At 56.0% G+C, this 12,317-nt stretch overlaps 3 protein-coding genes across 9 annotated transcripts; 2 read left to right on the top strand and 1 right to left on the bottom strand.

The window, feature by feature from the left end:
• The first annotated feature begins 1,241 nt into the window (after positions 1-1,241).
• On the top strand, positions 1,242-3,831 carry LOC146442969 (acrosin-like). Its single transcript, XM_085080452.1, has 5 exons — positions 1,242-1,367; positions 1,549-1,812; positions 2,122-2,381; positions 2,778-2,923; positions 3,263-3,831. Exons 1-5 carry the CDS (start codon positions 1,297-1,299, stop codon positions 3,656-3,658), a joined length of 1,137 nt encoding a protein of 378 aa, XP_084936578.1. The 5' UTR covers positions 1,242-1,296; the 3' UTR covers positions 3,659-3,831.
• LOC146442968 (rab-like protein 2A) lies at positions 2,773-9,187 on the bottom strand. 6 transcript variants are annotated; one of them, XM_085080464.1, is made up of 8 exons: positions 8,957-9,187; positions 8,840-8,869; positions 8,644-8,723; positions 7,268-7,347; positions 6,416-6,527; positions 5,699-5,796; positions 5,361-5,444; positions 2,773-5,082 (listed from the first exon to the last, which is right to left on the bottom strand). In XM_085080464.1, exons 1-8 carry the CDS (start codon positions 9,094-9,096, stop codon positions 5,002-5,004), a joined length of 705 nt encoding a protein of 234 aa, XP_084936590.1. In that variant the 5' UTR covers positions 9,097-9,187; the 3' UTR covers positions 2,773-5,001. The 6 variants fall into 6 exon arrangements, with proteins under 6 accessions (XP_084936590.1, XP_084936597.1, XP_084936603.1 ...); XM_085080471.1 differs by adding an exon at positions 7,675-7,805 and having other exon boundaries at positions 7,945-8,869; positions 8,957-9,076; XM_085080477.1 differs by adding an exon at positions 7,675-8,152 and having other exon boundaries at positions 8,644-8,869; positions 8,957-9,076.
• A 97-nt stretch (positions 9,188-9,284) lies between these two features.
• NME6 (NME/NM23 nucleoside diphosphate kinase 6) lies at positions 9,285-12,168 on the top strand. Of its 2 annotated transcripts, none has more exons than XM_085080429.1 (6): positions 9,285-9,397; positions 9,485-9,587; positions 9,666-9,705; positions 10,261-10,421; positions 10,644-10,801; positions 11,941-12,168. In XM_085080429.1, the coding sequence occupies exons 1-6, from the start codon at positions 9,308-9,310 to the stop codon at positions 12,055-12,057; spliced, it is 669 nt and encodes a 222-aa protein (XP_084936555.1). In that variant the 5' UTR covers positions 9,285-9,307; the 3' UTR covers positions 12,058-12,168. The 2 variants fall into 2 exon arrangements, with proteins under 2 accessions (XP_084936555.1, XP_084936564.1); XM_085080438.1 differs by having other exon boundaries at positions 10,644-10,820.
• The last annotated feature ends 149 nt before the right edge of the window (positions 12,169-12,317 follow it).

The raw sequence follows: 12,317 nt of genomic DNA, 5'->3' as shown, positions 1-12,317 counted from the left end.
GCTCTGTCCAACCCTGCTGTGATGTCCCACCCGAAGGGGAAGGGAGAACCTGGGATCACAGATGTGCAGGAAGAATTTAATGCCTTTGTTAATGACAAGTATGACGGGATGGAGGGCATGCTCAGCAGGTTTGCAGGTGACAACAAGCTGAGTGGGATAGGGACCTGAGGGACCTGGACAGGCTTAAGTGGTGGCCCATGGGAACCTCATGAGGTTTGATAAGACCAAGTGCAGATGCTGCCCCTGGGGCAACCTCCGGAACCAATCCAGGCTGGGAATGAGCAGATGGAGGAGTCTTGGGAGAAGGACTTGGGGGTGCTGGTGGGTGGGGTCTGGACAAGACCCAGCCCAGAACCCCCCTGTCCTGGGGTCATCCCATAGTATGGACAGCAGGGGAGGGGGGATTCTCTTGGACTGTGTTGTGAGGGAGATCAGGTGTGCTGACTGCCTTCCATCCAGAGAGCAGCAACTGTATTTTCCCCTACAATTTCATACTGTTATCTTTTTACCCTCCGCCATCTTCCCACAAAATACTTCAAGAAATTACAGAGGAAAAAATTGAAACTTCCATTTCTTGAGGTATTTAATCAGAGTCAGATGCCTTTCTGTAATGGATGTAAGTAAACATTTGTAAAAGGTGAATGTAGGTGAACTAGCAGAGCACTGCTGTTTTACAGCAAGGATCACAACACTTAAAGTATTAATTTTGGGTGGGAAGAAGGGCATGACAGGCTGAGAGATTAATGGCTGGTCAGCCTGGAGAACAGAAGATTCCAGGGAGACTTCTGTGCCCCTTCCTGTACGTAAAGGGGGCTTAGAAAAAGGCTGGATGGACACTTTGGACAAGAGCATGCAGTGATAGGACACGGGGAAAATGGCCTTAAACTGAATGAGGGCAGGTTTAGATTAGGTGTTAGGAAGGAATTTCTGACTCTGAGGGTGGTGAGGCCATGGTACAGGTTTCCCAGAGCACCTGTAGCTGCCCCTGGATCCCTGGAAGTGTCCAAGACCAGGCTGGACAGAGCTTGGAGCAACCTGGAATAATGGAAGGTGTCCCTGCCCATTGCAGGGATGGTACTGGGTGGTCATTAAAGTCCCTTACACCCATACCATTCCATGTCTCTATGACTCTGTGCTGCCCCTCCCTGCCATGCCCAGCACACAGAACAGGCTCCTCTGTGACAGCAGCCCTGGACTGGGGGCACCACGGGTACCGTGAAGGCCGTGAGTACTGTGTCAGTGGCCGCACTGGAGGTGACACCTCGGTTCTGGCTACTGCCACCTGTGCTGGCACCGATGGCTTTGCTGTGGCTATTTGTCCTGCTGGCCCTGGCTGGGCCTGTGGTGGGGACCTGGGACACCTGCAGGTGAATGGCCCCAGGCTCTGGGAGGGAGCTCGGGGGACACTCAGGGGCTTCCCTGGCAGACCTGGGGGGAACTGATGCCCCTCGGGGGTCTCTAGCCCTGCTGCTGCTCAGCACCAGGTGGGACCTTCAGCCTGAGCAGTAGCAGCCACTGAGCAGGGCAGTGACAGCTTTGTCCTTCCAGTGGGACCTGCGGGCTCCGGCCCATGGCTTCTGATCACAGTTCTGCAGTTCTTGACTACGGCCCCGTGGCTTCTGACCACAGCTCTGCAACTTCTGCTGATGGCATCTCCCATGTTGTGGGTGGCACCAGTGTCCAGCCAGGGGCCTGGCCTGGCATCGTCAGCATCCAGGCCACCTGGGAGAATGGCACATGGCACATGTGCTCAGGTGTCCTCCTCAGCTCCCAGTGGGTCCTCACAGTTGCACACTGCTTCGCCAGGGGCGGGTAAGGAACAGCAGAGAGAGATTTCCCCAGAGCATGGGAAGGTGCCTAGGTCACAGCCCCATGTGCCACTCCTATCCCAGCTCCTTGCAGCATGCCTGGGGCCTGGCCACTGCAAAACCTGGCCAAGAGACAGCTCAGGAACAGGGTGGGCTTGTGCCATGGCTCTCCTGGATCCTAAGACATGCCAGGGCAGGTGCACCCTCCATGTACTGCCTTACTCTGCCTTGGGAAGCAGAAGGCTGGGAAATGCTGGGCTGCTGCAGCCTGTGGCTCTGCTCCCTGTCACTCCTCGCTCCATCTGCTCCCCAGGGACATCGCCAGATGGGAGGTGGTGATTGGGGCCACAGATCTGACTCAGCTGGGCCCCGAGTCCGAGCTGCGCCATATCCAGAGGCTCCTGGTGCACCAGCACTATGTGCCTTCCACGGCGAGGAATGACATTGCCCTGGTGGAGCTGGACCAACCCGTGGAGTGCAGTGACTACATCCAGCTGGGCTGTGTGCCCGACGCCTCACTGAGGGTCTCAGAGCTGAAATCCTGCTACATCGCCGGCTGGGATTTTGTCAAAGGTGGGTTATCAAACAGGATGTGCACCCTGAGGGTGTGCTGGGCATCCCAGGGACACAGGCTGGATGCCCTGGGGACATGGACTTGCCACAGCCACAGTCTGACAGCAGGACATCAGTAGGGCTGAGACTTGGAGGGAGTGGGTCCATGCCTGGGGGAAGGTGTGGTGGAACTCGATGAGCTTTAAGGTTCCTTCCCAGCCAAACCGTTCCATGACTCTATGAAGCCTCTGGAGAAATGAGTCTGGCCCCTTCCCCAGAGTCAACAACAGGACTCAGCTGGACAACGTCGCTCCATAGGGAAGGGGCAGAGCTAGTCTTGGGGAAGGGGTTCACCCCAGGCAGGGGAGGGGATGGGCACTGAGCTGCTAGGGACTCATTCCCTTCTTTTGCCCACAGCTCAGGGAGCAGGCATGGTGCTGCAGGAGGCCAAGGTCCACCTCATGGACACGGAGCTGTGCAACAGCAGCCCGTGGTATGCAGGGGCTGTTCATCCTGAAAACCTGTGTGCTGGGTACCCACAGGGCAGCATTGACACCTGCCAGGTAGGAGCCCCCAAACAGCCCAGCCTGTCCTGTGTCCCAGGGCTGCCCTTCCCTTTCCCATCTGTGGGTCCCTGTCCTGTGTCCCCTTGCCCCCAAGGCCTGGTCCTCCCCACAAAGTTCATCCAGCGCTCCTGGCAGACCCAAGGTGCGGATGTGACCCCAAAACATCTGTCCTTCACACATCTGGGACCACGGAGCATTGTTTGGAGAGCCCCCGACCTGCTCCCAGCCGAGGAGTGAATTCCAGAAATGCAAATCTGGCAGGGGCAGGGAGAGAAGAACCAGCCCTGGTGCTGGCAGCAGCCCCCCACAGCCCCTGAGCCCTCTCTCTTGGTGCAGGGGGACAGCGGGGGTCCCTTGGTCTGCAAGGACAACGAAGCTGACTACTTCTGGCTGGTGGGAATGAGCAGCTGGGGAAGAGGCTGTGACAGAGCCAGGCACCCTGGGATCTACACCTCCACTCAGCACTTCTACAACTGGATCCTGCTCCAGACAGGCCTGAGCCCAGCAGAAAGAGCTGGTCCAGCACCAGAGCCAGTTGTCACCTCGACCCCTGAGCAGCGTCTGAAACCAGTACCAGAGGAAGACATCAGCTTGACCCCTGAGCACAGCCAGAGACCAGCGCTGACATCCTCGGGCACGTTAATGCCCGTGGCATTCCCACACCAGATCCTGGTGCAATTCTGGAATCTGCTGCAGGAGTTCCTGCAGTTTCTGAAGGACAAAAAGGCTTGAGCGGCAGTGGGATGAGCAGGATCCAGGGCTACAGTGGACCATGGCATTTCCCGCTGGCCAAAGGTAGCCTTGGGGCCAGAGACTTCTCTGTCCTGCCTGTGCTGTTCCGCTGCGGCCACGCCGATGCTGACGTGACTGAGGTATTGAAATAAAGTCTCTGTGTTTACCATTAAGCGTGTTTTCAGCCCTGCTCAGTGCACCCGGGGGCTCGGAGAGTCCCTGCTCTGTCTGTCCATCTGCTGTGCTGTTCACATTCATTCTTCAGCCTTGAGAAGGCTCCAGTGCCCCTTCCAGTGCCTGAAGCAGGTTATAATAATGGAAAAGAGAGCCTTTTTGCATGGGCAGGTTGTGATAGCACAAAGAGGAATGGTTTACATCTAGAGGAGGGCAGATTTGGATGAGGAGTTTTGGAAGGAGTTTTTACTGAGGGGGTGGTGAGGCCCTGCCACAGGTTGCCCAGGGAAGCTGTGTCTGCCCCATCCCTGAAGTGTTCAAGGCCAGGTTGGACAGGGATTGGAGCAACTTGGTCTAGTGGAAAGTGTCTTTGCCCATGGGAGGGTTGGAATGAGATGACCTTTAAGGTCCCTTTAAAACAAACCATTCAATGATTCCATGATTGTCTAAGTGTGTGTGTGTATACAGCTCTCTGGAATGCAGCATCTTGTGCACACACACACACACACACACAGACAAGAGCCATGGCGACATCCAACAAACTGGGACAGAACCAGCCCATGGGTGTGAGCCCACCTGTGTCAGCTACAGGGATCTGGAAGGAGAAACCTCCTGTGCTCAGCTGTCCATGGGATCTGGCTGCTCCACGGCAGAACAGGGACGGGAGCTCAGGAATGTTCCAGCAGTGGTCATGGGTGGACAGAGGTAGCACCAGCTCAGCTGTGAGCAAGCAGGGCTGGCCCATGGCCTTATATCACGTTGCACCTGCCTCCTTACAACAGCAGTGCAGGGAGGATGCCAGCTCACAGCTTTGTAAAAAATATCCTTTAGTTTTTGCTTTCTGCAGCAGGTACCACTACAGCATCTGGGCAGGATCCTTTCTGCAGGTCTGAGATGGCTCACCTCTCCTAGACAGCTTTGTCCTGAAGGAGCAGCAGGAATGAGCAAGGATCCATGTGGAATTAAGTGGATTCTCCCACCCCTCCCCTGAGGGAAATGTGCAGTGGTGAGGGCTGAGCCAATGAAGATCTTGCCCAGATAGGCTCCCACAAGAAGGGAAGAGGTCCAACTACCCATTACCACAGCTCTAGGGCATGAGAAACATTACTGTCCTCTGTGCAGGCCCCAGAAATCCAGAGCCAAGGGAAAACCAGGCTCAGGGTCTAGGCTTAGGCAGATGGGGGCTCCTCTTCTGTGCAGCTCTTTCCTTTATCTGACAAATCATTGCTTGTCTTCTGCAGATCAAAGCTCTGGAAAGGAGCAGGACAAGGCACTGCTGAGAAGTGACAGTGGCTGCAACAACTCTGTCTGCTGTGGCTCTTTTAGACCCTGCCTAGGGCAGTTAGAGCTCTTCTGAGGGTTCCCATTTCTAGCCTCCCAGCCCAGACATGAGCAGCACACAAAGCCCCCAGGATCATCAGCAGAGGGCAAAGCTTCCAGTGCTGCACAGTTCCTCCCCTTTCCCACAGGGGAAAAAGGGCAGAACTGCTCATCTGTTAGGACAGAGCAGGAACAGAGCCTTCCTTACCTCCAGCTCCCGCAGCACCTCATCCATGAAGTCTCCCGAGTGCTGTTTGTAAGCCACGGCCAGTCTGATGGCGTCATTGAAGAGCTGGTAGGAAGGACAAGACCCATCACTCACAGGATGGGGCACATGGACACTGGATTTCTGTAGCAGATTGAGACTGTTCCCACATCCCAAGGGAAAAAAAACCTTCTGCAACTCTCCATAGCCACCAGACTCTCACGTGGAGCTGAAATGATGGATCATTTCCTGCTCTCTGTGCCCACAGCAGCTCCCATGTACCTGGGCTGCCAAGGGGCCTCATGGGCACCAAGTCCAGCAGTCAAAACAGCCCATCTCACCTTCACCACGTTGGTGCCATCAGCAGCAGACACGAAGTAAAAAGGCAAACTCAACTTCCGGGCAAAATTGAAGCTTTTCTGGGTCACCTTCATATCCGCTGAGGCATACAAAGAAGACATGGTCAGTCAGACATGGCAGGAGGTCCAGAAGGTGGGTGTCTTCTGGGTGCCATGTCCGCCACTGCTGACCCAGACAAGCCACAGCCCCAGTGACAGCAATCAGGAACGGCTGGCTGGCATTCCCCATGGGAGGGAACCTTCCAGCCTCCTGCAGAGCCAGATGAACAATTTTGTCAGCAGGTACACCGAGATACCTCAGCACAGAGGAGTCTGTGCAGGCTGAAGGAGCAGCACCAGGGCCATTCCTGACTGATCCAGGGAAGCCACAGAATAGCTTTTGGCTTCTTTTGCTGCCATTTTTGACAGCTGCTGCTCCAACCATTTTTGAGTTCTTGCTGGATAGAATGGGCAGTGTGGTAGGGACAGAACTGGAAGAACATCACTTGAATAAAACTGAAATTGATCAAATTTGCATCTTTCATCGCTAGTGATGCAGGACAAGCCCCTATAAGACAGCAGGTGAGGTCAGCATAGGACCCAGCCCCAGGGGACTCAGGAAATTCTCTGGACCCAACAGACAAGGGACATTTGTTGTCAGTCAGGACAGGAGTGAATCCCACCACAACCCTGGCAAGTTGGGAGCAAAGGTACACTCACCATCAATCTTGTTGGCCACTACAATGCATGGAATCTCTGGGCGGAATTCTCTCAGCTCCTTGTACCAGCTGTTTAGGTTCTTGTAGGTGACCTTCCGCTGCACATCAAACACCTTCCAAAAGAGAATCACCTATCCCGGGGCCAGCCCAGGACAGCTCTGACTGTTCCAGGACAGCTCTGCCTGACCCAGGACAGCTCTGCCCAGTCTGTGGGGCCAACCCATGACAGCTCCAACCAACAGAAGGACAGAATCCAGAATGTTGCCCGGGAAGACATGACAAAGGGAACTGGGTGTTACTAGAAAGGATGAAAGGGACAGTATCCCCAAGCCCAGACAGCAGGAAACAGCCCCTTGATGTCTCAGCCCACTGCCACTGTGTCCTGTGACAAGTCCCAGCCACCCACACAGGGAGCTGGCACTGGGAACAGTCTGTGCCAAGCAGGGTCAGATGTGGCCTCCTCTGTTTTGACAACTAAACCACCAGTGAAAATGACTGGTGCTCCCAAGTGGCAAGGAACAGCGAAAAGTGAGAGCGACAGGACAAATCAGGAGATCAGAGCAGGTGAGGAGCCAACAAAACTGGAACGGGGCAAACCTGAGGACATTGAGAAGATAGCAGGGCTAGGGGATAGAGGAAAGTGTTACGAGGAGAGACGGACCAGACCTAAGCAGGTCCATCTACAGGGAGTTTATCTGGTGAGACAAGAAAGAACAATCTAGGAAAGTTTTTTAAACCACTGGAAGAGACAAGAAACACACAGCAGTGTAACCGTAAAAGTAACACAAAGGCCAAGTGTCATTGAGACCATTCAGAGCCCAAATTCCACAGATCCCAGCTGAGACTTCCTCACCATGATGCAGGCATGGGCCTGGTGGTAGTAGGAGGCATGCATGCTCCGGAACCGTTCCTGGCCTGCCGTGTCCCAGAAGTCTGTAACGCAAAAACAGCTCAGAATGACACAACTCACTGAGCCCTGTTTTCGTCACAACTTACACCCAGGAGGCAAACCCCAGCCCAGGGACACAAACTGGGTTTTACCTCACCAATCTGGAACACTCCAGGGTTAAGAAATTGTGCCAAACTGGGACCTTTCCTTAGCTGAGCTCAGCTGTGGGCTGTGCTGGCACTGGCCATCAACAAAGGAGAAGCCAACAGTGACACAAGTTGTATGGGACAGCAGGACCAAGACAGGCAGCAGTGCAAAGAGCAGTAGCAATGTCTGACACTCTGTCACTAGGGATGAGAATGCGAAACTACCTAAAACTCCAGAAATGGCTGGACACTGCTGATTTCTGAGCCAGTGATGGTCAGCCGGGGCCCTGACGTGGGAAATGCTCCAGCTCCTCTTGCAGACAGCTGACTCTGCTCTCCCAGGGGCAGGACTCATTCTGAAGTGCAGAAGATAAGTCAGCCAAAGGCAGACATGTCCCAGTCCATGAAGTTCTGTGTATGCCAGATATCATGCGGCAAACTTAAGACACCACAGTGCCTTTTGCTGTTGGTGCAGCTCGGGTGGAGATCCCCCACCTCTCATTGAGTTTGTAGGCTCACATCAGAGTCTGGTTTGACGTATAAATTTGCACAGCTTCAGTTAAGCATCTCTATGTAGTCACACCTCTTGTCAGCTGGACTCAAGCATGGCGATGTACTCAAAGCCAGTTTCTATAAGGATTCCTTTGCACTGATACTGTCTGACTGGACACTGTGTCAGACCCGTTGGATAGTGACTCTTAAACTGCCCAAATACAAACAGGCCCCCATCAGAACACATTTGCATTCACTGTCCGTGTCACAACAAAGATGTTAAACGGTGCCAGCCCCAAACCTGACCCCGAGGGACCCCTGAGAGGCCCCACTTGGCCAGGTCTCCACATGGACAACAAGCCATGACCAGTGACTGCATGCGGTCATCTAGACCATTCTTCATCTCACGTCTGTCTACCCATCTATCCAACCCCTGTCTCTCCAGCTCAGAGCCCAGGATGTCGTGGAGACAGTGCCCAACGCTTTGCCAAGCCCGAGAGGATGACGGCAGTCACTTTGCCCCATCCACCAATGTTGCAGCCCTGTTACAGATGGGCACCTGATTTGTCAGGCTGCTGTAGTCTATCAAAACACCTAACCAAGATCCAGAGCAAAGGGATCTCCACTTCCCAGCTGTTCCCCCTGCAACGGCACCGCCTGTCCCCGGGAACACCGCATGCCCCCTGGGCTGGCTCCACTCACCCACGCGGACGTCCTGCCCGCCCACCCGGGCGCGGTGCTGGTACAGCGTCAGGGCGAACGTGGAGACCTGCTGAGGGCGGCTGCGGCGCATTAAGGAACCCACGGAAAGGCACAGACCCCGCTCCGCCGCGACCACCGGGCCAGGCCGACACCGCTTCCCGTCGTGCCTGCACCACTTCCCCGTTCCCAAGGATACAAGCCGTCGAGCAGGAATCGCTCCAGCAGCCTGCGGAGAGAGCACGCGCCGCCGTGAGCCCGCGGGACCCGTCACTGTCTCGGCCCGTCCCCGCGGGGCCTCCCGCGCCCCACGCACTTGGACTTGCCCACGGCGCTGTCGCCCAGACAGATGATCTTCACCGTCTCCTCAGCGCCAGCCGCGGCCTCCTCTCCGGGCCCATCCGGGGCTTCCTCGCGGGCGCCGTCCCGACCGCGCTCTTCCGCCGCCGTCGCCATGGCAGCGCCTGCGCGTCTCCGCTGCTGCGCGACGAGTACCGGCCACGCCCCTTCCCGGCCCCCGTCTCTCCCCAGGCCTCGCCCCCACCACCCCTCGGACCGCACCTCCCTCCGGCCCGAGGCCTTCTGACCTCCACCCTCTCTGCGCCGCTGCGCCCCCCCCCTGCGCCCCCCCGCGCCCCCCCTGCGCCCCCCCTGCGCCGCCCCTGCCATGGCGGTGCTGCGCGGTGGCGCGCGGCGGCTGCAGTTGACGCTCGCGCTGCTCAAGCCGGACGCCGCGGCCCATCCGCTGGTGCACGAGGTGAGCGATGGCCGGGCGGGGCAGGGCAGGGCACGGGACGGCACTCCTCCCCACGGCTCGCCCCGCTAGCGCTGCCTCTTCCCGCAGGCCGTGCACGCCGCCATCCTCCGTCACCGGTTCCTCATTGTCCGTGCCAAGGAGTTGCGGTGCGGCCCGGAGCAGAGCCGCCGCTTCTACCGGGAGCATGCAGGTACGAGCGGGGCTCAGGGGCTGCTGGAGCGGGGTGCTGGCTCGGGCCGGTGCTGACTTGGCCCGTGTCTCTCCGTAGGGCGTTTCTTTTACCAGCGTCTGGTGGAGTTCATGGCCAGGTACCTGCCGCGGGTGTCCGGGGCGCGGGGAAACCCCTCGCTGTAGGTGACCCATGTGTGGAGGGGCTCGCTGGGATGTGCGGAGGTGGGAGGCTCTGGCCGTGGGGGTAGGAATGTCGGGATCCTACCCTACTGTGACAGCAGCGGTACCTGGTGAGTGGCACCCCCGAAGGTGGTGGATGTCGTCATTTAGAATAGGTCACCTGTGCCATCACTGTGGCCTCGCTGCCGTGGTTAGGTTCGTGCCCCTCCCCATGGTCTGGCAGGAGGTCCCCATGGTGCTGCAGGAGGCCAAGGTCCACCTCATGGACACGGAGCTGTGCAACAGCAGCCCGTGGTACGCAGGGGCTGTTCATCCTGAAAACCTGTGTGCTGGGTACCCACAGGGCAGCATCGACACCTGCCAGGTAGGAGCTACCAAACACAGCCCACGCAGGGCAGGCCAGGGCCTGGCGTGACACCCCATGGCAGCCATACTGTGCAGTTTTGTAAGGATGAATAACCTGTTTGTAACGAGCTCTTTGTAATCTTTTGTTCTGCTCTTCCTTGCCTCAGTGGCCCCATGTGGGCTTACATCCTGGCCCATGAGAACGCTGTCCCTCTCTGGAGATCCCTGATGGGACCCACTAAAGTGTTCCGAGCCCGACACAGTAATCCAGACTCCATTCGAGGTGCCTATGGCCTCACGGACACCAGGAACACCACCCATGGCTCAGGTAGTCCTGGCGTTCTTGGATGGCTCTTGGGGAGGCAAGAATGATGGTGCTTTGTCTGCCTTTGCTTTAGTTCTGGAGCTCCGAGTGAATGATTTGTTCCCTTCTGCAGACCCCATGCACACCTGGCCAGGTGCAGCCAACCCAGGTGCCTTTGGAGTCCAGCACGTTTGTGGTGGCAAACTGGCATCTCTCTCCCATTGCCTTTTCCTCTTTTTTTGACAGACTCACCTGCCTCAGCCAGCAGAGAAATTGCCTTTTTCTTCCCCGAGTTCAATGAGCAGCGCTGGTACGAGCAGGACGAGCCCCAGCTCCGCCGTGGGCAGCTGTACTACAGCTCCGAGGAGCGCGTGCACCGTGTGCTCAGGGTGGAGGAGGCAGAGGTGACCTGAGTTACCTGTGGTAGGGTTTGGTTTGCTGACCTGGCAGCACCTGTGGGCAGTACCTGTGTCCTTTTGGGGCACCAGATACAGAATTGTGCTGTGTTTTAGGGAGTGTTGGAGAGGGAAAGCCTCGTGCACGTGTTGCCTGAGATTACATTGTGTTATCTGGGATCATGTTATTGGCGTAACAGGCACATGCTGGGGTGCTATAGGAAGAATTCTCCCAGCACTGCTTGTGCTGGTAGTCTGGCCATGCAGCTCACTGGCCCTCTAAGTTTGGCTGGGTGTGAGCAGGACAGGGGAGTTGGTCAAGGGCCAGCTGAAGGGTGGGTTGCTTGTTCCAGTTGGGATTGGCCTGGATTTGCTTATGGGAAGCCTCAGGTTCTGCCTGCTGGCTGTTCCCACAGTGCCTTAGAGAGAAGAGAAGGAAAAAGAGCATGAAGAAAGGCATCAGCAGGGCAAGATGAACTGTCCTGTTGTCACTCACCTGCAGCTGGGCTGGGAAATGAGGAGCTTTGCCAATAGCTTTTCATGTGAGACCTTGTGACAAAACGCCTTAGGGCAGCTTGGAGCCCCCAGCGTCCATAGCCTCACTGTGTGCCGGGGCAGTTCAGTGTCCTTGGGAAATGGGATGGACAAAGCCATTGAATTATCCAGCTATGTGATGGAATGATGACAGGGTGGTGCAGGAGGGCTTGGTTGGGAGGTACAGAGCTAGGTCCTGGCAGGTTGATTTGTGTTTCTTTCTGTGATGCCACGTGAGATGTGTTCCTGGATGGGGTTTCAGTCCATTCAAGCTGTCCCCCTTCAGGCCCCTTACAGTGCAGCCGTTTTAGTTACAGTGCCTTGTTGTACTGAGGGAATTTCCTTTGGGCAATCCCGAATGCTCAGGCTGGGGAGGGTATGCTGTGCTGTGCTTGGGACAGGAAGGCTGAGCCAAGATTCACCAGTGCCCTGGTGTGTTGCAGACCCAAGGCAAGGACTCTCTAGGTGCTTCCAGAACTCTGTGAGGTGTTGGATAGTGACTGACAATGCTCCCTTGTGGAAAGCACTGCCCGGAGCTGCCATGGTTAAACCCATCTGTGTTTGTGTTCCCTCCTCCTCCTGCCTGGGACCAAATGGTTGTTGTTCTGTTCCAGGTACAGATCCAGGGATCTGCGGGACATCACTGCTGTCCCTGTCCTCAGCAGTGTCCAGACTATATCTGCTCAGGATCCTGTGTGTCTTCACACAGGTCTGAGAGCTGCTGTCCCTAGTGCTGTTGAAACTTTATTGATATTTCATCAGTTGGCGTTTTTTTGATTCCTGGAGGTTTTGCTCAGATATGTTTTTCTTGTAACTATTAAACTTTACTATTTTTCACCTTTCTTCTTTTATGTTGTGCTTTCCTTTTCGGATATTCCTTGGGAATGTCATTAACTGGTAATTCTTGGCTCGCACTTCCCATTTTTAAAATTTTGATGTTTTTTCCTACTCACTTGCCATGGTTACATTTGGAAAAAGGGTCCCTTTGAAC

This window comes from Lichenostomus cassidix, chromosome 1Aa (genome assembly GCF_008360975.1).
Source record: "Lichenostomus cassidix isolate B80296 chromosome 1Aa, HeHo_3.0, whole genome shotgun sequence".
NCBI lineage: Eukaryota > Metazoa > Chordata > Aves > Passeriformes > Meliphagidae > Lichenostomus > Lichenostomus cassidix.
The sequence above is the reverse complement of the archived record's forward strand: the minus strand, read 5'-3'. Positions and strand labels throughout refer to the sequence as shown.